The sequence below is a fragment of the Gymnodraco acuticeps genome, unplaced genomic scaffold (genome assembly GCF_902827175.1).
Source record: "Gymnodraco acuticeps unplaced genomic scaffold, fGymAcu1.1, whole genome shotgun sequence".
In the NCBI taxonomy this organism is placed as follows: domain Eukaryota; kingdom Metazoa; phylum Chordata; class Actinopteri; order Perciformes; family Bathydraconidae; genus Gymnodraco; species Gymnodraco acuticeps.
The window spans coordinates 968,346-993,124 of NW_022991201.1; the positions used below are offsets into that span (position 1 = coordinate 968,346).

General features: G+C 41.5%; 1 protein-coding gene across 1 annotated transcript in view; it reads right to left on the reverse strand.

The window, feature by feature from the left end:
* Window positions 1–24,779, reverse strand: part of LOC117561282 (zeta-sarcoglycan) — a 488,658-nt gene that overhangs the window by 233,451 nt on the left and 230,428 nt on the right. Inside the window, exon 2 of the mRNA XM_034238581.1 lies at window positions 20,847–21,056. Within this exon, the coding sequence (XP_034094472.1) occupies window positions 20,847–21,056 (210 nt within the window). The remainder of the gene's footprint in view (window positions 1–20,846; window positions 21,057–24,779) is intronic.

Sequence of the window (24,779 nt, forward strand, 5' to 3'; positions counted from 1 at the left end):
GGGCTTTCAAATATAAGTGTCCTTTACAACACAGCAGAGGCATCTCGTAGGAGCAGTATTACGAAGACAAACAGCTCTACTGGGTGTATTTGCCAACTTGCTCCACTCATTTCCTGAGGATGGCCTTCATGCATCGCAGCATTATGACTCCACCCAAGGTCACAAAGAAAGAGTAAAGGAAATCAAACAGAGTGAAAATAGAAAATAAAAAAGAAGAGATTACAAAACCTTTAAACTTATCAAAAGTCAAACATTTGTTCAAAGCTCATTCTGTTAGTCCCTTTATTGCACAAGAATGAAGAGAGAAATGAAAATAAGCTATGAATAAGAGATCATACAGGGTTGGACATGAAAGAAATATAAAAGTACAGAATGTTCAAGTTTGTTAACTCAATTGATTTCAAAAAGCCCAAAGTGTCAATGTACGGTGCAAGATGAGGGAGTGCAAAGTACATTTCAGCACATTTCATAAGTTTCCCTAAGTTTGAAATACTTCTCTAAATCTTTTTAAACGGTATCATTCTGATGATTTATGATATAATTGATGACAGGGCTCTTATAAAATAATACAGTTTTTGTTCTTCAGGGTCATAACAAAATGAATCCTATCACAGCTACATTTGAGTAATACGCTTTTAAGGACACAATTGAACTCCCCTAAAGGATTAGAGAGAAAATAAAACATTCTCAATATGAAATAGTGAAAGAAGTGTGCAATGCTGGATTAGCTTGGAGTCAAATGCCTATTAAAAGTGATATTCCCATCATATTTTCTTTATGATCTGATCCTGATCTGATTCCTATAGTATGCCTATGCGTTGACCAATCTGATCATTCAAATATGTGAATGACATATTGAGATAACAAGTGCACCCTACTGTCTTGGTCAACTTTATTTTCCTTATTCTAAATACAAAAACTCCTGGTTGAAAGCTTACATTATAGTCTTACATCTGTGAGACTGAGCCTGCTGAAGATGATGCTTCCCTCAGGGAATAGACCAAGCGTCGGTGTTTCCAGCAAACCATAACATCTACAATGGTCACCTCAGGGCCCCGTACAACTATTAGAACATATTAATTTTTTTTAACTATATGCAAGCTGCTCAGTGAAAACGAAAGAAGGCAGTAAAAGGCACTGATATGTAACATTAAAGATGGGTCCATTACTGTTACTGCCAAATAATGTATCCCTTCAGCTCACATTGATTCATGCATGTTAGATGATCTGCAGCATTGCACCTAATAATTCCCCTAAATTGTTACTCGCCTGTTGCTTTGAAGAATTAGAAGTTATGATTTGGCGTTTTTCTACTGTTTTTTTTAAAATATATTGTAATAGTTGTTTGTATATATTATATATTGTTTGTATTTCAAAACAATACCCATCCCCCCCCCCACACACACACAAAACGTACAATTCCCAGTAGAGACGTGCCATAGAACATGTTGCGAAACACAATTAGCCAGCATGTGTAGTTCTGGGGGGTGGGGCTGGACCCATTCAAATCTAGTTTTGGATAGTCTGCCGTGGTTTCATTCCATTTCAAAGAGCTGTTTGACGCTCGGTGTAAACTTAGCGCACTGCCACTCCAACATCCAATCACAGAGCTTGAGGACTAATCACGGAGCTTGTCAAGCAAAGCGGATGTTGTAGTCCCAAACGATAGCTGAGGATTATGGGTAGTGTAGTGTCTTCGGCCATCCTAAACTCCCAAAAAACTATTTGTTTCTCCGAATCGAAGGTTAAAAACACAAAAGCATTGAACACAATTTAAACCAATCAATGTCGTGTAATTAACAAGGATAAACTGATGTTTTTTAGTGGATGAGTAATGCAGATATCACTGTGTAATCATTTGACAGTGAGGGGAATATATCCGGTTTTATTATGAAAACTTTGAGACCGGAAATACTGTTTTCACCCCGTTAGGGTTGACGCTAACTTTACATGGAAGCTGCCGTCAATAGAAATGAATAGGGGGAAAGACGCAGTATATATACACTTTCTCCTGGCAAGACGTCAAATCATCTTCGTAATATCTATCAAACTATAGATCCTACACATCCACTGGACACGGATTCTAATAGTACAATATACACTTCGCGCTAGAAATCGAATCAAAAAGCATTTTAATGGCCAAACTGTTCTACAATTTAGGATTTTCCAGAGAGGGTTATTTGTGAATATAAGACCCTCCGAGGCGTTTTCAATTGCCGCAAATTGTTGTTTCTTACACGACCACTAGAGGTGCTAAACTTTAAAACGTGACAGGCTGGTTTCTCTGACTGAGTTCTTCACATGGGCATTTCAAAAGAATAGCAGATGAATACTATGAACTAAGGATCATGAAGAAATGGATATTGATAAAAGGTATAGCTTCTCTTTGTGCAACTTTAGTCAAAAGTCAATACAGCATACATGTATCTGTGTGTTCACACATTCATAGAGTAAGAGCAATAATTTGTTCTAATCAATACTAGAGTAAATGTAAAAGGATTGTATGTTGAAGCAAATTATGTTCAACACAAGGTCACCTCAAGCACTCTTTCACATTTCACATTCTTTCCTCTAAAGCAACTGCCCAAGCAACTGCCCAAGCAACTGCCCAACCAGTCGATCGCGATCGACCGGGGAGATTCCCAGTCGATCGCGAGATGTGTCTAAAAATAGAACAACAATATTCTATTTTATCGTTAATGTCCTCTAACATAATCTTCCTGTACCAGAATAATGCACTTGAACGCATCAAAGCTTTGTGATTGGCCGGCGTGACCCCATGTGTCGGGGCGTGGCTGGTGGGTAGTCCGCACGCACACAAGACTGCAATTATGGCAGAAGCAAAAAAGCCCAAAATATATAATTTTCACTCCGAATGGGAGGATGATTATTTTTGTATCTATTCCAATTCAAAGTCCATCTGTCTCATCTGCAATGCGAGTGTGGCTTTATCGAAGAAGGGTAATTTAGGAGCGGCATTTCAAAACAGTGCACAAACGCTACGAGATGGAATTCCCTCCTAATTCTGCCCTACGCTCCCAAAAGGGGAGGGGCCTGAAAGGACAGCTAAATGCACAGCAGCCCAAGGAAAGGACAGCACCCATAGGCACACCTCGTACTAGAAAAGTCGGGTACAGCCAGTGGCGCAGTGCCATTACGCATTTCACAGTAACCATGACTCTCATGGCGCACGGGGTTTAGTTTTAGGGCGGCCACCCAGCACTGAAACTCCCTCATGTGTAAGCGTCCCAGTCGTACGACCAGGATGGCTGACGCCATGAGCCCCAGCAATCGCAGGCATGATCTGAAGAGAACATGTTTGCGCAGCTGGAAAGGAGCGAGACAAGCTCTGAAAGCTTTCACTCTTTCCGCTGACAAGCGAGCTGAAAAGGGCACCGAGTTCAGGCGTAAACCCAGGAAGAGTATAGTCTGCGCGGGGCACAACATGCTCTTCTCTGTGTTTATTATGAAACCCAGGTTGAGCAGGTGCTTTACGAGGACATTTGTCTGCGTAACAGCCTCCTGCTCCGACTGTGCGAGAAGCAGCCAGTCGTCCAGGTAGGTCGCCAGGCGAATACCCTGTTGTCTTAACGGGGCTATCGTGGCTTCCGTACATCGTACAAACACCCTTGGACTGAGAGACAGACCGAAGGGGAGTACTCTGTATTCATAACAGATCCCCTGAAATGTGAATCTCAGATATTTCCTGTGTCTGTAATATACTGGGATGTGAAAATACGCATCTTTCAGGTCGACTGATGTAAACCAGTCGTCTTGTCGCACGAGCCGCAGCAGAGATGTGTGAGTGAGCATTCAGAACTTATATCTTTTTTAGATATTTGTTCAGAGCCCTCAAATCAAGTATTGGCCGAATTCCGTTCCCTCCCCATTTGGGAACGAGGAAGTACTTGGAATAGAAGCCGCCCTGACTCTGCTCGGCGGGTACAATAGATATAGCCCTCTTTTCTAGGAGTGAGAGAATCTCTCTCTCCAGAATATGGGCTGACTCTCCTCGGGCCTGCGAATGCAGAATGCCCGAGAAGCGAGGGGGGGGTGACGGTGACTTGGAGTCTGTAGCTCCGTGTAACTGTCTTGAGAAACCCAAGCAGATGTCGTGAGCATCTCCCGCTGTATGCTCCTTAGAGCCAGCTGAGATGTCACGTCTCTTCCCCTCTGAGTCTCTATTTGTTGTGTTATGGGGCCCTCCACTGTCTGAGCACTGTGGTGCCCCATTTCGACAATCCCCACCGACACAGCGCATGCGTGTGGCGGTGGTGCCCTTACGGCTCCAGCCGGCACTGCGCATGCGCGTGACGGTGGTGTCTTCACGACCCCAGCCGGCACTGCGCATGCGTGTGACGGTGGTGCCTTCATGACCCCAGCCGGCACTGCGCATGCGCGTGACGGTAGTGCCTTTACAGCCCCAGCCGGCACTGCGCATGCGGGTGACGGTGGTGCCTTCACAGACCCGTCAATTGTCCGCCCTTTGAGAGAGGCCGTAGCTGCTCTCAGAAGGGGAACAGTTGACGGACTGTTTATTGTTTTTATTGTTTTTCTTTTCATTTTTTCGAGCTGCGCCCTTGTCTCGAAGCCTGGATGCGTCAGCGGAAAATGTTTTATGACAGAAAATCAATAAGTGTGTGACATGTGTTTATGCGGACTTGAGGATGGTGTTGAGGCATGGAGACAAGAGCGGAGCCGAAAATTACCCTCGGGAACGATGGGCATGTCAAGCACATCCTCCTTTTCCCGGTCTGGGAGGTTGGTGAGGTTGAGCCATCTAGCTCTTTCCTGCACCACCATGATCCCCATTGTTTTGCCCGTGGCCTGGACGGCGCAGCGTTGGACACGGAGACAAATGTCTGTGACCGCGGCCAACTCGTCCAGAACGGCCGGTCCAGGATTACTCGACATATCCTCACAGAGCTCCGCTTGGTATGCGGTTAGCAGTGAGGAAACGTTCAGAGCCCTGGCGGACAACGCTGCGGCTCTGTAGGTCCGTTCAGTCATGGTCGACTGGAAACGGTCCACCTTCGCTGGCAGCGTGGGGTTCCTGCTTGGTGACGGGCCCATCCTCGGTAGGAGGTGGGCTGCCACCAGCAGTTCCATCGGCGGTATGCGGAGCAGGCCGAGCCTCTCCATACCGTCGCAGTCTAGGGAGGAGGCACCCTGGATTGGGGCCTTGTTGGTAAAGGGTCGGTCCCTCCACGAGACCGACACCTCATCCAACATCTCCGGGAAGACCGGGAGGAGTTGCCTCCTTGTCCTCATTGCTTGGGGAGAATGTTTCCCCTCGTAACGGGACCTGGCGGTCTCCTTGGCCATTTCGGGCCACGGGATGTCTAGCCTGGACGCAGTGCGCTGACACGCGGCCTGCAGGTCCATGCTCAGACAGGGCAAAGCTGGTGTGCTATCACCCGGGAGAGCAGCCATCGCTCCCGGCTTTGCCGTTTGAGCCGATGACATGAAGATATCTTCTTCTTGCTCATCCGAATCAGACAGGAGGAACTCAGAGTCCTCCATGTAGTCTAATTCCAGGACATCCTCCGCGGGCGAGACCATGGTGAGGTCTCGCCGGGAGCTCCCGCCTGGTGAGGCGTGGGGCTCCGTTCCCGCGTCTCTTGCCGCCACCGGGTCCCGGCCTGACACGGCGTGGAATCCCGGTTCCACAGCTGCCGCTGTTAGTGAGCCCCAGACCGACACAGTGAGGGGCTCAGTCTCTGCGGCGGACGCCCCTGTGTCTTGATTGCCAAACGGCGAATCAGTGGACATGAGGGAGTCCTGTTCCAACAAGCTAGCTCGGTGTGCTAGCCGTCGGTGGAGGCTCTTTCGGGTGAAACGGGCACAATGCCCGCACCAGCCGGGGTTGTCGATAGCCTCCTGGGCGTGTTCCAGCCCGAGGCAGGACGAGCAGACCTGGTGTGAGTCTGTGCCTGCTATCTTCAACCCGCAGCCGCATGACCGAGCCTCCGAGTCCCTGACTCCTCTGGTGTGAGGGGGAGAGGCGTCCATCTTGTTCGCCTCGTGGCGTGGAGAGGACCCGCTCGTAACAGGCACGTCGTTGAGAGAAAAAGTGTTACCAACCCGTCCTTATTCCGGAGAAAAAGGGACGGTGTGGGTCCTTTGTTCTCAAAGAATATTGACTGGTGTGTCAATATACTTCTAATCCTTTTCTCCTCCATGAGAGAGAAAAAGAAAAGCGTCCTCGCTACCGTGGTGTTGGTAGTAAGGGGAAGCAAGCTAGCAACAGGTGCGTAGCTAGCTTGAGAAAAATCAAAACCTTACCTTACTTTCCGGGGAAAGAAAAGGTGAGGTCGATTTTAATACTAACTGGCGTTAGTATTACCGTCTTCTTGCGAAGCAGAAGGAGTAGCCGGCGAGCGCCCGTCGACCGAAATGGTTATATTTGGGTTCAGTCTGTGGACCGTTAAGCTTGTCCGGCTACTATAGAGATGTGCTCTGAAGCGAGAAGAGGTGTTTGAATGGCGCATGCGTCGTGGCGCAAGCTACTTATAGGGGGTGAATTCCCTGACGCTGACGTCAAGATCACCAGCCAATCAGGATTGGCGTAATGAGATTGATGCTTCTGTTTGCTCCGCGATGAGGCGCATCCATAGTGAGACATCGAACGGAGTGTTATGAATGTGAACTCAAGTTAGATACCGTTATTAATCAGCTGTACGTTTTAGTTTGTTTGAACTTATTCATTATAATTATTGTACAAAATGGTATAAGATCTGTTCTGTTTAAATTGATTATAGTCTATTATCAATTCAGGTTAAGAAACTAGTGTTGCTTGCATCCTATTTTAAAAGCATTTATTTGTATACTCTACTAAAATGCAACAAATAAGGGTTTGATTCTATTAATTTTGTTTTTTTTATTGCACTTTGGCAGCAGATTCCTGTGTAGCTTCAGATCTGAGTTGTCTTATTAGTAAGCCTCATTCATACTTTTGTAGCAACACTATTTTTATATAATGGCAAAGAAAGGGTTCAGTGTATTTTCTTTTTTCCTGTGTCATATGTGGCAGCACTGTTCAATGTTTCTTGAAAACATTACCCACTGTAGTGACGTGTTAATAAACTCCAATTCTGTATCAACAACACTGTTGTGTAACTTCAGTTAAATACTTGTATGTGTGTAGATTAGAAAGTATTATTATTATATTATTATAGTATTTTATGAAGTATTAATCGTATAAAGGTCAGTTTTATACAAGTAGAAGTGTGTATGTACCTGGTAGTAGGCTGTCAGTAATGGCTACGTCTCTCTATTTGGACTGGTAGATCTCGGCAGACTGGCAACTTTAAAAGTAGCTCTCGGTTCAAAAAAGGTTGGGCACCCCTGCTCTAAAGCAATGACCATCAACTGGTGGCCCCGCGGGCCGGATGTTTGCCAAAGAGGAAGTGGAGCACACAGGAGACAACCGTTTCATTGCAGACTGTTATGTTTATGTGGGGAAATGGCAGCGCATACATTATTTGAGATATGCGTGCCTGGCAAAAAATGTTCTTATATCTGTTACAAAAAGGTTCGATGAGAAAACTAGGAATTAAATAAGATGGCTAGAGTCACCAAAAATGTATCCTTAGGTGCTTTTATTGACAGCCAACATGCTGAAAAAACACAAAGTAACAAGGATTTTACAGGAAGAAAACAAAAACCTCATATATACATACAGGTCGAGGACATATAACTGGTACCTCTCTGCTCTACAGCCACAGTCAGACTCTCCAAAACACTTGTGGCCAGGGTTTTATACATGTTAATTCCCTCCACATAGGACAATCCACTATTTATACCCCTAACCAATGTCATTCTAATCTACAAACACATTCACAATGCAAGACAAATTACCCAAACACAACAAATCAAAATAGGTCAACATATTATATCTTTCTGACCACAGAAGCCCCAAACAATAACATTTTTACACTCGCAAGAAAAGTGCCACCGGTGCCCATGCACTACATGGTATGCTCCAATTGAGCACAGGTGTTCCCACTGATTGAGCCTCTACTTAAGGCTGCTTCTTTCTGTTGCTCTGTTTGGCCTTCACAACCTTGAAGGAGAGGGTAAGCAGGTTACTTGTAAAAAGACTTCCAATAAATCTGTTTTGAACAAATAATGACTTGGGTTTTATTTTATCAATGTCCAGGTAAGTTATTAATGTGTTTCCCTCAGTGTGCCTTTTACCATGCCCCTATGCCAACTGTGATGAAGGCTTCTTCTTCACAATATCCTGCAACTGTTTCCCACCATCAGGACACGGTATTAATAAAAAAGTTGATTCCTTTCCCTGGCAATCAGGACTGCTTTCAGTTGTATTACCCCGGACACAGGCTTATAAAAAAAAAAGATAATTTTTTCAATAAAGTGAACATATTAATCAATTATATATATATATCTAGTTTTATATATATATATATATATATATATATATATATATATATATATATAGATCTAGTTTTTTATATATATATATAGATCTAGTTGTATATATAAATATATGTATATAATGTATATATATATAAATATATATATAAATAAATACATATAATTGATTGTGATTTATATATATATATATATATATATATATATATAAAAATCTCTGGCCACCGAAAGTGTCTCTTGGATTAATGTTGGTCCTTGGACAAATGTAGTTGGTGACCCCTGCTCTAAAGGGACCACTTTGCTATATTCCTTGCATTCCTTTATATTTGAAAAAGAAGCCAGCAAATCATGTACAGAAGAAACCCACGCAGCAGGGATTGCTTTGGGAGTGATTTAAGTTTATGTAAGGCTTCATGTCTCCTTGGTACATTTATTAACACACATGTATGCACACATATGCAGACACAAGCGAACATTTCAGAATAAAAGCAAAAGCAAATCCCCATGTAGTATAGCGTCTGTTCCAACAGGCCTACACATACACTGACTCCATAAGGATGAGTGTGAGTTCATTATTTATCATTGCTTATATCTTTGATAGAGTGCTAGCAGAGATAACAAGGCTAAAACTGCTGACTGACGGATATTTGGCCTCCACACATATACAGCACACACTCATATACACACACACACACCCAGTTTATAGTGCTGTAGAAATAGGACAAGGGCTCCCGTATTTGTGTGTGTCTGTGTTCCTTATGTATCATAGTTTGACATATTGCCACTGGAAATAATGGGACTAAAGTGCTGACTGATACAGATTTAGGTGTCAGATATTTACCCAGACACAACTTGGTTGTCTTCGCCACACATGAAAATACCCATGGGTCGATGCATACAAATACACATCAAAGTGATTAAATGTATAGGAGGTTCTTGCACCTCTCACAATGTTGCTGACTCAAAAAACATGTCTTTGTTTTGTGCAGAGTGAGATTTTAAATTGGTGATGTCAGAGATCTGTTTTTCTAGGATTCTCCTTTTTCTGTATGTTTTTTCTTTGCTTTGCTAGTTTTGGCTTTTCAATTCTAATTGCAGACCGTTTGTTTATATTGCTTTATTTATTTTTTTTTTTTTTGTGTGCATTTCATGACTTTATTTGATAGTGGTTGAATATAGACTCCAGCCAGGTAATGAAGCAGGGAATTGATGCTCAAGGTTTTTGTGTCGATGTGCGTCATAACAGATTGGCTATTGGGTTGCCAATACATTACTATTTGACAGTTAATGTGATACATATCCACAAGGCTTAATGAAAATGTAAGATGACTGCCTCCCTCTGCATTGAAAACACATATTGTGCCACCTCCAATCTTCTGGCATGTATGTTTGTTTAAAATTAGACTAGCACACATGCTTTTAAAACACACACCGCTGTATACACCATTTAAACATTACTATTCAGATCTTTATTTACAATAACAATAATACTTCACATTATTACCAAATAATTTGTGTAGCCACATTAATCATTACATTAGTCTTGTAGAGCAACAACTCAAATTCACTAACATGATAGGATTGATTCCTCATTTCAGGATTTCAAAATCATGTGAAACTTGGAATGGATGGTAATAACAAGATCAGAGTGTGAGTCCATCGAGGAAGCTAAAGAGCAAGTCAGATGTTCAACCTGTAAAGCAAATTACAATATGCATGAACGGAAAAGGAACCAGGTGAAAATGAAATGCTCCCATGAGTATGATCTCATAAAAACAGGAACGGGTACCTTGAAAGAATAAGTAAAACCCACATGACAATTTGCCAATCATTTACAGTAATAGTTAGACATTACATGTAGACAGGCTAGTCACCCCCAGGGGCATTTCATTGGAATATACATGCAAATGCTTGTCTACTAGACCCTTCTTATCATCTTTTAGGAACCATATGGATTCACCTGTAATAATAAAGTCAAGGCATCTTTAAGGCTGCAACTTAATGAACAGATTCTGGAGTTTGGAAAATGTTTGCAGACTACATTTGTGAAATCATTATATTATTATTATTATTGAGAGGCTGATGAACTCAATCAAGCATAGCTCTATCTCATTTCAAATCCCAAAGATATCAAAAAAGGTTTAACCTTTTTCTTTCTTTCTTTACTTGTTAAGCATATAGTGATTGATCTGGATCTAGTTGTGTGTTTCTGTGTGTGTACAGTGTTTTTGCTTGTGTGTCAGCAAGTCTGAAGGATACGTCACATTAACCCCTCTTCATGTTGTGTGTGTGTGTGTGTGGTGTGTGTGTGTGTGTGGTGTGTGTGTGTGTGTGTGTGTGGGTGTGTGTGTGGTGTGTGTGTGTGTGTGTGTGTGTGTGTGTGTGTGTGTGTGTGTGTGTGTGTGTGTTGTGTGTGTGTGTGTGTGTGTGTGTGTACGTTTGGATGGGTGTTTGTGTATATGTGTGACACATAAGGATATAGTGTTTCACGTTGGACTCTACCATTACCTGAGGTCAGCATTGTTACTGACAAAGTGAGAAAAATGTGTGCGTGTGTTTCTTTGTGTATGTGTGTGTGTGTGTGTGTGTGTCTGTGTGTGTGTGAGTGTGTGTGTGAGAGAGATACATTACAGAGTGCAGGTGTGAACAGCCATAATGACGGTGGCTGGTCTAGACGAGGAGCTGAGTACAGCAGGATTGGGAGCTCTTACTGCCTCCAACAGCACATTTCACCCTCTCTCACACACACCAACAAAGACACACATACAAAAAGTAACTGTTACCTGACACATTATGATAGTCATTCCATTTGGCATGCTGGGTTATATGAAATCTATTATTATGATCGATTTCATTTGTTATCACAACTTATAATTGATGGTGGAATTTTGCTGGGCGAACGGTTTGTAATACTTACAATGTAATTGTGTTATGTGCCTCTGTTTCATAACGGGCCACTTGTGACTTAATACTGCCTTTGGTCGACAGCAACACACCCGCCAAGCGTGAAGTAAATTCATTCAAAGTTCAGTTCAAAGTTCATTCAAAATTCATTCAGTGAAGTCATTCAAAAAATCATTCCCTTATATATATATATATATATGATGTGTTACAGCGCCACTGCTCAGTGAAATGTTTGTCATGGTCACTCAGAACTGATAGGCGCCCATGTCACCACCAAATGTGGTAACAAGAGTAAAAAGTGTTCAGCAGATATGACGATGTATTGCACATTGAAAGTGATAGAAATGTACTTTTCCCAGCTAAATCAATAGATTAACAGATTGGTTCCGATGGCTCAACGCAAATGGATGTGGCTTTTATAGATACATGTACCTGGACCGACAGAATGCAGGAACAAAAGCATATTTGAAACTTAAATAAACCAAGGTGTGGACACAGGAAAACATAGGACCCTGAAGGAGAAGATAGTGAAGGTGACGGTACCTTCATGAACAATGACACACTCACAAAGCCACAAATCACATTCCACACTCCGCCTGCCTCTGCCAGCCCTTCATCCACTCACTTCCACTCCATGAGGCAGTGAAACAGACACCTCTCCAAGTCCCTAAGGACCCCAGAGGCAGAGGACAGGAGGGAGAAGCTGAGCGTGGATGATGGGACACTCTATTTAAACCACCCACGCACACACACAAACACACACACACACACACCTTCACTCACTACTACTTCCTTTTCCTATCTGTCTTATCCCATGCATCGTTCACTATCCTCCCTGCTCCTCCCTGCTCCCCTCACTCTCAGTGTTCTTATCTCTTTCTCTCTTTACCAAAACGGATCTTTCATATTCGTTTAATTCTGAAGAAACTTAACCAAAAAGGGCTTTTAGGAGAAGAAAAATACACACACACACATATCTCTTAAACATAAATCACAAGAGCAGCTGTGACAGCAAAGCGCACCTCTTCCGCTAATTGAGATCATGTACCTATTGCCCTGTTTGCCTGAAGGAAATGACAAATTCAAATTGTCTACTAAACAGCAGTGAGTAACTGCTCAACACACAGAAAGCTGCATGTTTATCCTTGCTTTCCCCCTTTCATCTCCTTTGGCATAAGACTTCACAACATCTTTAAATACAGCTTAGTTTTGGTACTTTATGTCTTCAAGAAAAAAGCAAGTCAGAAAGAGACTGTCAATTGTAAGTGCATATCAGCTGTTAATTTGAAGTGTATGTGAATTTGCAGTGAAATGAACTGCAATTTAGTATAATCTTGTATAAATTGTATCTAAAATACATTGATAGCATTTCATTAAAGGTTTAAAAAAATTAACACAAACTGTCTCTCTTCTGTTTTACAGGCTAATCAAAGGCTGATTTGTTTTTTACAACTGCATTCCCTTGTTGAAACCTTGTTTTATGCAGCCATAACCCCATTTATAATTAATGCTGGTCATTTTTATTGATTTCTTAATTGTTGTTTTAACATCCTTAAAGCGCTCTGTTATACTGATCTAAAAAGTACCACAATAATAAAGTTTTATAGTATGCCCTCACTGATTGGCAGGATTTAAAAGTTAAAAAGCTCTTTGCACAATGCCAGTAAATGTTTAAATATATGTGAGAATACTGGAACGAATTACCACTGGTGGCTTTAGTGTTATTTTCTACCATTCATCAATTTAATATGATATTTGATTTGGTAAGGATTTAAAAGTGCACAAAGTTACTTCACTCAACATGAGAGTCATTGTTCTCCCTCGCTAAGCCAATGCTGCTATTTCACCGTAGGCTTTGGTGACATTTTGACACCCATATTGTGTTAGTGGAGGCAGACTTAATTGCAGTGGAAATAAAAAACTGAGTGTTGCTAAATCACATCTGCTTTACGGCTTCAGTGTGCAAGAGGAACATTCAACAAATGCTAGGCACATATTGTAGGAGGTCATTATGCCAAAAAGCAAAGCAGCACACTCCAAAACTGTGTTAGGAAGAGACAAAACACTGTGGATCAAGCAGGTACTGAGAGGACTAACACACATTACACAAATTACATACTTTAGCTCACTCTCTCCCTCTCTCAAACACACATGAACAACATAGTCTACTCCAGATCAGGAATTAGGCAGGCTGATTGGTGAGTGACAACTGAAATTGAATTTCTCTGCAGTGAAAGCCCAAAGGACTTAGGGAAGGACACACACACACACACACACACACACACACACACACACACACACACACACACACACACACACACACACACACACACACACACACACACACACACACACACACACAAGCATGGCAAGACACACACAATTGATCATCAGCATGAACACTTTCTGAATAATTGCTGGCACATACACATACTTTTCTCAGTTACCCTCTTGCTATTTGTCTCACACACACACACACACACACACACACACACACACACACACACACCACACACACACACACACACACACACCACACACACACACACACACACGTAAACCCTATCCCCACAAGTCTCTGTAGTTTACTGCCAAAGCTGTCTCTTCAAAAGCAAATCTCTTTTCTCCCCACACCATCACAATGAGCAATGAGCATCGCATCTGGCAACTCACAACAAAACAAAAGTTTGAGGAAGGCCTTCATTATCCTGCAGCCACTCAGACGTGATTTGAATGGAGATAAATGGAAATGACAATCTTCAAGCCATAGAAGCAGCAGCGCCCTATAGCTGGATATAAAATGACAAATGATGAGGAAATGTGTGTTTGTCTGATTGCATGAGTGAGAGATTCCATTTTTGATTTCCTCTGCCTTTGAGTTAAGATGATTACAACGATTAATATACGTAATTGTCCAGACATGCAATGACACAAATAGCAGCTGGATGTTTCTGATGGATATCTGAGGTGTGCTGGTGAAAACCAAACAAAGAAAAAAGTACATGACGCAAATGTCCTGCAAAGCTCAGTGGGACATCTTGTGTTGATTGCAACAGAATCAATTGTGCAAAAAGCCCAATCTGAATCTGAATATATTTGCAAAGCACAAACTTGCCAGACAGCATCCAGATAGTGGGGTTGAAAGGCGAGAGAGACAGCCTGCCTTTGTTTCCGTATGTGAATGCTCAATCAGAGGTTTCAAGAAAGTTGGTTCATGTTTTTCAATACATGATTACAGGACTGGCGCTTACAGTCAGTCATTTACAATATTTTGTTCACATTATAAGGACTCTAGCGTGCTTTGTGCCATATCTTCTTAAAAATGGCAAAATCATAATGAACATGTGGAGAACACAAGTTGAAATATATCGCAATAATGTTATCATTGACATGTTTCTCTTTGGTTTATGTTTGATAAAAACAAATCAAAAGATAATGCAGGGTCTCTTTCAGCAATAAATGCAATTCAGAAATGTATGTTTTAAGTAACAAGCATATTCACCAGGTCTATTTGGTCTGCTGTGACAAAAGGTCTGGAAAACTGGATTTTTTTAAAACTATTTTAAACACATAAAGGTAACAATTATAGAATGGAGTTAACTATGTTTAATTATGTATTGTCTGCCGGGAATCTTTATTCCACCATCACCAATATATCTCAGTAGCCTTCTCATTACAGACTTTTGTAGGTGTTTTACAGCATAATGCAGTCAGACACAGCTCAAACACTCTTTTAAATGCTATACAGTTGCTATGTGACATTCTTGAAAGAGCTACCAAATATCACTATATGTGAATGTGTGTGTGTGTGTGTGTGTGTGTTTGTGTGTGTGTGTTGTTTGTGTGTGTGTAGTAAAGGGTGTGGAGTGGGTTCAAAAGAAGAGCACAGATATATTATTTCTGGGTGGTAATAGTGTTATATAATGTTAACTATGATAAATCAAAGCTTAAATATCCCCTTTCATCATTAGTCATGTGACATATAGAGCCCCTGATAGAGTTTTCCACTGTTATATTAACTTGGGGAATTGTTGACACTGAGCTATAAAGGGATATTGTCTCTCTCATAAATACTGTATTGGCTCTATCTAATGTTGCTGACAGAGAAAGTAGACCGGTTTTATGTAGAGATTTATTTTAAGAAAACATACATAAGCACAAATTGACTACACTTATATGGCTTCTCAAACGCTACATTGTCTCTGTCTACGCTTCATTCACTGACCCCCCCTCCATGAGGCACTGACACCTCTTGGGGGCTCAGGAGACCTCAGAGGCCAGGAGGGGGTTCAAACACTATATTCAAACCACATGGAGACAGATACTTACTCAACCCTATCAGCCCTCCACGTTATTTTCTATATCTATCACTCTCTTCTTCAACCCATCATGCCCATGTTGCTCCTTCCTCAAGGCCTCCATAGCAATCAAGTCTATCTTAATCTATCTCTGCCTGTCTTACTTCTTTGTTTTGTAATGCTTTGTTTTTCCATTCTCTGTCAACCATACTGATCTCTACTCCTCCGGCTACTCTCTTTCAGACGTCATCATATAGAACTGCTGGGGAATAGATGAAAGGGCAGCTGAAAGGGTGATGTTGCAGGATAACACAGAGAATGTTATTGTGTACAATACTTATTTCAAAAGAAATCTAAAGTCTGACAGCTGAAAGGGAAAAACAAGAGAGATCAGGCGCATTTTAAAAAAAAAAACTTGTGTCTTCTATAATATGAGCCAATTTAATTAATGTTGTCTTTATTTTTATTTTGTATATGTCATTTCCTATTACTGTAGCACCATTTGTTTCATCATGACTCAAAGGAACTAAGATGTTCGAAAGCAACTTTTTTTCCCAGGTCAAAACCATATTTTGAGGAGCATTAAAGAATCAAATAAGAAAGTTCAAATTGCCTTATTTATGTCAGTAACATGTATATTTTTTGCATTAGAAAACATGTATTATTTGGTTGATTTACTTGATTTAGATTAAGGAAATGTTGTGGTCAAAATCCAGAATAAAATAATAAAAAATGTTAATGCGAATATTGGTACAGTATGAGAGACACTTCAACATCACACTGACCTCCACTTTGTTACCACCGATTCCTAGTTATTAATGAATAAAGACTTTTAATAAAATATGCTTGCCCTGCCTTTAGAAATATGTGTATCTCTTGATTTCTCACACAGTCTGTATTTTTCAGACATAGCACATAGATTTTGAAACATGTTCCTCTCTTTCATGCATAGTGCTGGATGCCTCCCCTCAGGCATAGTCAGCTGTCTTCCCCCCTCCTCTCCCCCACTCCCCTTTTATAATGCCAAGTCGCATATTGAAACATAAGGCTTGATGTGGGGAGGCTTTAGCAGAGGTTTTAAGGGGTCATATTCTGCCTCATTTGCATATATATGATCACAGTGTAGCCCCTTTAGCGCCAAGGCAGTATAGGATATTGGATGTACGGATGCTGTAACCTCCGGATGACATGCTCAGAAAGTCAAGGCTGAAACGAGAAGAATGAACACATAGAGGCTGGCCCTGACTTAAGATGTTGTTACGATTTAGTGCTACTGTTCAGTATATGTTATTTCTCCACTGGCTGTTCCCCAAGTAAGTCAAGTCAAATGTACTTATTGGGCATTTTAAAAGCACAAAAGCATTGTGTATCTAAGTGCTTTCCAAAAAGGTGCTTACAAGGCCAGAAAAAGAGAGCACAGCCTGGGCATCAAAAGCAATAACAAAACATAATAAAAATAAACATGTAGATAAAATCACAAAATGAGATCAATAGAACACGGGGGAAAAAAGGATGTCAGCCAATAAATAAAAAGAGGCTTTGGGATGAGTTTTTGGATATATGGACTGATTCAGCTGATTTTAGTTCTTCCACAACGCAGTCACTGCAAACGCCCTTTCAGCTCCAGCATCATCCAAGACAACCAAACATAATGCCAACACTATGGCTGAGTTCAAAATAGGTTTAGGCAAAATATGTAAGCTGTGGTTAAAAACCCACCTGTCAATAGCAATAAGAAATAATGGACGTCTAAAGCTCAAAGTTCTGAGGATCAGATCAGGGCACGCGGCACCGTAACCAGTGGCACACTAGGAATAAGTGGAATAAGTGTGCAAAATATAAAAATTGTATTTTCGGATCCTGAACGAGACCCCCGTTACTTGCAGAAGGAAGCCAAGCTCTCTTTAACTCCAGGCGACTTGCTGCTGCTTTCCTCCGGGGTGAAACGATCAGGGGTGAAGTGCTGCCGGAGCGAGCCGGCACTTCACAAATTGCATTACCCATAAGGAGCTGTACAAATGCCGCAGTTTTTGCGTGGGTGTCAGTGGCGGTTCTAGAACATTTTACATGGGGGGGCAAAGGGGAGGCAAGAGGTCATGCCAGGGTGGCATAGGAGGGCGGACAGTACGTGGTATTTTATACTGTATATAACCTATTTATTGTTAATTCATGCCCTAACACAAGTGTTCTTAATGCACAAGAGAAACAAGGTGTTCAGACAAACAATCGGGTGCCCTTTGAGTCCCCCAAGCTTACCTCAACCATTTTAAATGAAAGGAAACTACAAAATGTATTTTAAAGCAATGAATTAATGGAACAGGTTGTTTTGCATTATAATGTAAAATTAAATATATATTTTCTTTAAAAAAAAATTGGTTGTCTTCGACAGACATATTTGCATGTCCTCACTAAGCATTATTACATATTAATTTAATATTAAACAAATCAAATGTTGCTGCTAATATAATCATATGCTTGTCAACTTTAACTGATCAAAAATCAATTCTGAAAAAATACTTGAATTATCTATGAAATTGCAATATTGTCCCTCAGTTTGTTTCAACCCTGTCACGCCATACCATTTACCCTCCTATTAAATAATGGATCAGTCCATGTGTGATCTGCATTGAGGGAATTACATCACAAAGTGTTTCTTCTCTTACCTATATTTCAGTTTTTGTATTTTCAGATTAAGATTGACAAGCTCAACATTTCAACTATGTTGTATGAATTAATAATAGTAAATAATTGTTTATTACAAAAATAAACAATAGTTTTGCAAAATATTACAATTTTGTAATGTCCTTGACTTCCATGTGGTGCCATATCTTAGCTAAACAAGGTCTCATGCCTACTTTTTGTCAAAAACTTCAACCATGTTACATTTTTTCAAGGAAATTCCTAGTAATTATTTATATTTTGTGCCTGAGGTGGGAAAATGTAAGTAGTCCAATACCAGATGTTATGACCAAACATTTTGGTTTCATTTTTCAAAGATATAAAGACCCAAAAGGCACCTGATTCAGAGAATACTCAGAATTCTGCATACTGTAAGTACTTAATTATAATTAAGTACACAAATGACATCACCCATCTCTTCAGAGAGCTACAGGTGACCTGTGCAGCAACACATTTCAATCAATATTTGTCAATACTAAGAGCTGCTAGATTGTGCTGCTGTAATGGAACATGTAAGGAGAATAAGAACATACCATGTGGTCCAGCTGGAGTTTCATCTGCCTCCTGATCCCTGCCTCTGTCCCTCTTTCTGATATGTCATCTTTATTCCTCACATACATTTCTTCTTCTTCACTAATGTCTTAATCTCCTCCTCTTCCTCCTGCTCTGACCCTCCTGGTCTCTTCATCTCCTCCTCTTCCTACTACTCTCTTCATCTCTCTTTTCCTTTTCCTCTTTCTGTTCTCATATGTCTTTTTGTTGTTGTTGAATCACTCCTATACTCTGGCCTGCAAGAGTCTACTTGTGAAAAGCACTGGTACAAATGCTTGTATAACTTTACACGTTAGGGCCATGTAGCCTAGCTAATATGTAGCATATCATAAATATAACATCAGAAAGTATTGATCAAGCGCACACAGGCAGCTGTGTTTGGATCCAGTTTTTACGGTAAAGGATGTATCCTGGTTTCATTGATCTGGCCTCATGGTTGTGATGTGTAGTTTACGTGGATTTAATAGTAGGCTACCGCGTAGTTTAGCAAAATGATCGATCTCCCAGCTAACGCTGTCTGCGTAGTATTTTGTAACGTAACGCCCCAAACAGCGCCCGTCTGTTAAACGCTATCGATTCAAACGGCAGCGTTTTATTAATATTTAGTTTCAAGCTCTCGTCCTTAGTAAAAACAAAACTAGTGGAAACGGAAATACTCCCAGGGGAAGCTGATCCATAGGTGCTGGGACAGCTCGCTCCCTCTCTGCAGCGGTGTGAGCCGCGGTCTGTGTGAACGCCGCTCCGCAGTTTAATGCAGGGCCGTAGCTGCATTTTTAACGGGCCTAAAATGATATTTAAAATGATTCAATTTTAACTAATGTAATGCTTGTTTTGTTGCTTGAGAAGCTTGTGGAAATAGTGTAGGTTTGTTTTAGTACAGTTTTAGGGAAACAAAAGTTCAGGGGGCAGCTGGGGGGGCAAGGCTCTACAGTGGGGGGGGGGCAGCTGCCCCCCCTTTCCCCCTGTAGATCCGCCCCTGGTGGGTGTGTCTTTAGTTGAAAGCCCAGTGGCGATCTGGTCATTTCTCACCGAAAGTAATATGCTACAAAGGGGCGGACTGGCCATCTGTGGGTTCTGTATAATCACAGAACCGACGGTCGTCATTATTATTATGCCGTTTAATCCAATTATTTAAATGTATTTAATCGGCACACTGATCCCAATTTTTTTATAGCACTTCATATCAAAAAGGTTGCCGACCCCTGATCTACATCATGTTGCATGACTCCTGCCTTTGCTCGAAACCCACATGGGGAATTTTCACAAAAAGTGATCGAGTTGTTATAACTTAAGGCCCATGAATCATAGTTAAAGAAAAATAAAGAAAGACACTGGCAATAAATACAGTACGTGTCACCGTCAGCTGTAATGACTAAAATAAAAGATCCAAATGTTAAGACTTCTGGGTTGTATTTCCTAATTACAACATTTGAATGGCATTGCATCAGAGGGAACGTTAGCTAGCAAGCAGGTGCAAAACACTCTTGTCTCTAACTGACGATGTGTCGTGATTGGCGTCACTCATGTTCTTGTAAACATGGGCGGTTTTAGGGGGGGTCAACAGGGGCCAGTGCTACTTTAACACAGAGCTTGGACCCCCCTGTGCCCCCCCTCCAAAAGGATAAATCTATGATAATGCAATTCATGTAAAATACTGAGTTACTGTGATGAAACATGGGCCAGAGTTGACAGTGTTTTTTGGTAATGTAATCGCATGTTGAATATAAGTTACTGAAACACATTTTGCGACTAAAACAAATCCCAACAAATATTATGAAATACATTTAAAACAATTAGGCTGCATAAATAAAAAGAAAAGTATACATTTGTATTTTATTTATTTATACCAAACCGAAAATGTCAAAATCTCCTTCTTCCTGCATTAAAATGTGCCATTCATTAATTATTTTAATTAGTCTAGAACCGCCACTGCTTGTAATCTCCATATTACAGCAGTTTTCTCATATTAGCACAAACAACACTATGGCATCTCAAAGACACACACAGGCCACTTACCGGAGTGAAGTTCATGACTTTGAGGATCCAGATGGTCAGTGCGAGGTTGACAATCATGGTGACGAGGAGCAGGAGGATGAAGAAGTACAAGCATCTCTTCCTCCAGCCATAGATTCCCACCGCTGGGTAGACAGGGGCGCCGCACACCGATGCCCCCCGCTGGTGGAGCGGGTTGGGCTGCGCCGCGAGGATATACTGCTCCTGGGTCATCTGAAACAACACAAGAGTGAAGCAGTAAGAATCAATTGTATTATCATCATTTATTTTAGACATATCTCTGAGGCTTTCATTACGCTCCAACACTGTGCACCAATTTTGAGTAACTTTTCTTGAAAGCCATAATAGGTAATTCCATTCATTTAACAATTTTTTAATTTCTCACTAGATATTTTTCATTTTGGGATGCAATCTGCAATTACCCAGCTTGGCACATATTCTAGACCAGCGTCACAGGAATTATTTTCAAGGAGAAAAAGACAGAGGGAATCCATTTAATGCAGAAACAATTGTATTCATGGCTGTGGGGAGGCTGGAAACAGGTGGAAAGGAAGAGGAAAAGTAGAACAAAGAAAAGGATGGAGAAAGAGACTGAAAGTTTGGAAGCGAGAGAGCAGGGGCGAAGGTAAAAGAGAAAGACCGTAGAACGATAAAAATGAGATAGAGTTGGAGCGGTGAAGTGGAGAGATAGCACGAAATCGAGTAGTAAGAGATATAAAAGTGAGGAAGGGGAGAGAGAGACAGAGAGAGAGAGAGAGGCTGAGATAAGACGTAGGAGGACAGAGTCCATTAGTTGTAGTGCAGCAGGAGGAGTCATTGGTGGAGAGAGATATGGACACTGACTGCAAGGCACTGCTATCTGTCCATCTCGGACTCTCTTACGCTCTCTAACTCCCCTCACCTTACCCTCTATACCTCAAACTCTCTCTCACTCTCCTCCCTCTCGCGCCCTAATTCACTTCCTATCTGGTCTGTGCTGCTCTATCCCTCTTTATCAGTCTCTCTCACACACACACACACAGTACATCTTTATTTGCTGAGACTGCATGACCTTAACACCTCACTGACTGTTGATTTTCTCGCCCCTGCAATGCTTTTTCTCCATATAGTCTCACATGATGATACCAACAAGCCTTGATGGGAAACAAAGTTGCTGACTTTTGCTTTTCCTGCAGGAAAAATAAATAAACTGCAGACTTGGCCCGTTCAACTTTTATTGGGTTTTCAGCGGAGGAGTCTCAGAACAGAAGCAAATATCAATCTGTAATGTGTCTCCACATGGGTATGTTTCTCTTACAAAAGCAAAGCCCAAGGACGTATTGAGCTATTGATGTTGTGACAATGCAGAAAAACCTTCAAAACGTCACTAATCAGTGGCGAGCTGGGCCCTGACAGCTCGCCTCTGTCAGGGCCTAAGATATTCTACAAAATAATATTTAAAAAAATTAAAAAAAAAAAAAATTAAATATATATTTTTTAAATGTTTGTTTAGTTATATTTGTCATTAGTTTTACCAAAATAACTTAATTTAATTAATAACATTTCCAAATAAATAAATCCTTCGAATCTGCCTATTCAGTTTATGTTGGAATGTGAAGGGTTAAATTAAAGAAGCTCTTCTCTGCGAGGTGTAGACAGGAGCTGATTAGTGGTCCTGCTATGAATTCACAGAGGGCCCACTATAGTAGCTCAACGAGAGAGTAATGTCAAATTATAGTACAATTGACCAATCATGTCTTCCCTCTAAATGGGTGGGCTTTATTATCGCGGACTTTATGACAAGTTCCGCCCCCTGGGAAGTTTATGCATTTGTTATAACAACGGGTCAAGCTAGGCGGAAGTAGCTAATTATCATAAATTCGTTCTTGATGTCTCACGTCAGTGATAGTGATGACATCGTTTCGAAAATGTTAACGGAGTCATTTTCAAGATTGAGTTACAATGATAAAGGATCAGCTGCATGACCTCGCCATCAAGTACTTCATCCAAAAGGACAGAAGCAGGGCCGTCCCTCCCTACAGGAAGATCACGCAGACTGCGTGGGGCCTCACCTTGCGGAGGGGGCCTCATCTTGTGGAGGGAGCCTTGACTCAACACATGGCTTCTCACTGAAACTGACACCTATCACTCTATTTTGACTCTCACTCAGGGACGTGGGAAGGAGGGGGGGGGGGGGGTGCTGAGGGGGCTGCAGCACCCCGAAGAGTTGTAACTGCAAGGCCAAAAAGTTCACTAAACAAATCAATAAAAAAGTTATTTTGAGTTAGCATTTGAGTGAAAGCAGTCTATAAAACATGGTTGTTTTTTAAATGGTTGATATATAGAAAATATCATTACTAAGTAGCAGACTTAACTACTGCTTTAATTACTGGTCAATTCAACCTCCTCAACCGTGATTTTTCGCGCACAACGTTTTTTGTTATGATGTTTTCTGTGTACTACAACAACTGCTGGAGCACTGGAGTGCATGCCCTACAAAACGAAAAGGCCATGGAGGAAATCCTGAATAAAACCAAAACCTCAGCAGCTGCACACAACCTCAAGATGCCTGACCCAGCTGGCAGCCGGGTAAGCAAGACACCGTCCCGATTCCGCAGCACAACAGAGGCTGAAGATGTTGTACCAACAAAAGGAGTGGCATCATGGAGGAGAGAGTTTTTCGAGGCTCTTGATCTTTTTCAGAGTGAAATCAAGCGCCGTTTTGACCAGAGTGGCATGGAAACTGCCTCACGCAGGGAGGAAACATTGCTTGCTGCTGCTAAGGGGTCAGTTGGCACAGAGGAATACCTGAGATCTCTGCAGCTGCCAATAAACAGATGTCTCTGGTCTTCACATGCAAATGAGGATGCTGGGAAACCTTACGAAGGATGAGGACTTTTGCACTGTTCACGAACTGGCTGTGTATATGTCCAGCCTGCACATGCAAGAGGGCTCTTGAAATACGTGGAAAATCTCCTCCAGCTGTGTCTTTCCATGCCCATCTCTGTGACCTCGTCAGAGAGATCCTTTTGTAGGAAGGTACAGAAACCTCGCCTACGCCTACGAGCCTGGAGTGGAGTGCACCAGCTGGGCGTAACTCTACGTCCGACAGAACCGAAGGTTAAGACCAAACTAAAGTTATGACTAGTGCACCACTTAGACTTAAGCCCTGTATGCGTTGCGCCCGGGTGTAACTTTTACGTGGACGCGCATCTTAAGACCAGGCGCAGCTACGCCCGAGACTAGTCAGGCTTGGTGCACTCGGTGTAAATTCGAATCACTACGTCGGACGTCGCTAAGCCCGACGTTAGAGTTAAGCCCTACTTTTTTACGCCCAGCTGGTGCACTCCACTCCAGGAGTGTTTTTCAACTGATTTAACCAAGATACTGGGTGATTGAACTTAGATAAGACAGAGCGTAAAAACAAATCAAATCAAAGATGCAATAAAGATGTATTAAACCAAAATATATCTGGAAATACACAGACATGTGTATAACTGCATTAACTATGAAGTGAATAAGTAGCTAAAGCAAAACATTTGTTAAAAAGGGATAACACTGCTTTTAGTATCAGATTGAAATCAGGTGATGAAGCGATATGATAAATATCACAATCCGTTTTTTTCTGGCAAATGAAATATGGAGCTGATATTAATGTGCATACCAAATATGCATTTAATATTTGGACCCAATGAAATCCAATTAATTCAGACCTAGGCACAAGCTGGATATGAGATGCATAGTAATGCCAACAGGAAAGAGCTTAACGTTTTTCAAGTGGGAGGATGGATAGATATCTTTTCACAGTGAGGAAATGTTCCTGAAATAGTCTCAGCTGCTTCATCTCGTGCACCTTTTGTAGGCACCTTTTCACTCTGTACAGATACAATGCAATATGAATGAATAGTATTGCTGTGGAATAGAGCATTGGATGGGCTGGTGATAATTGTATCTCAG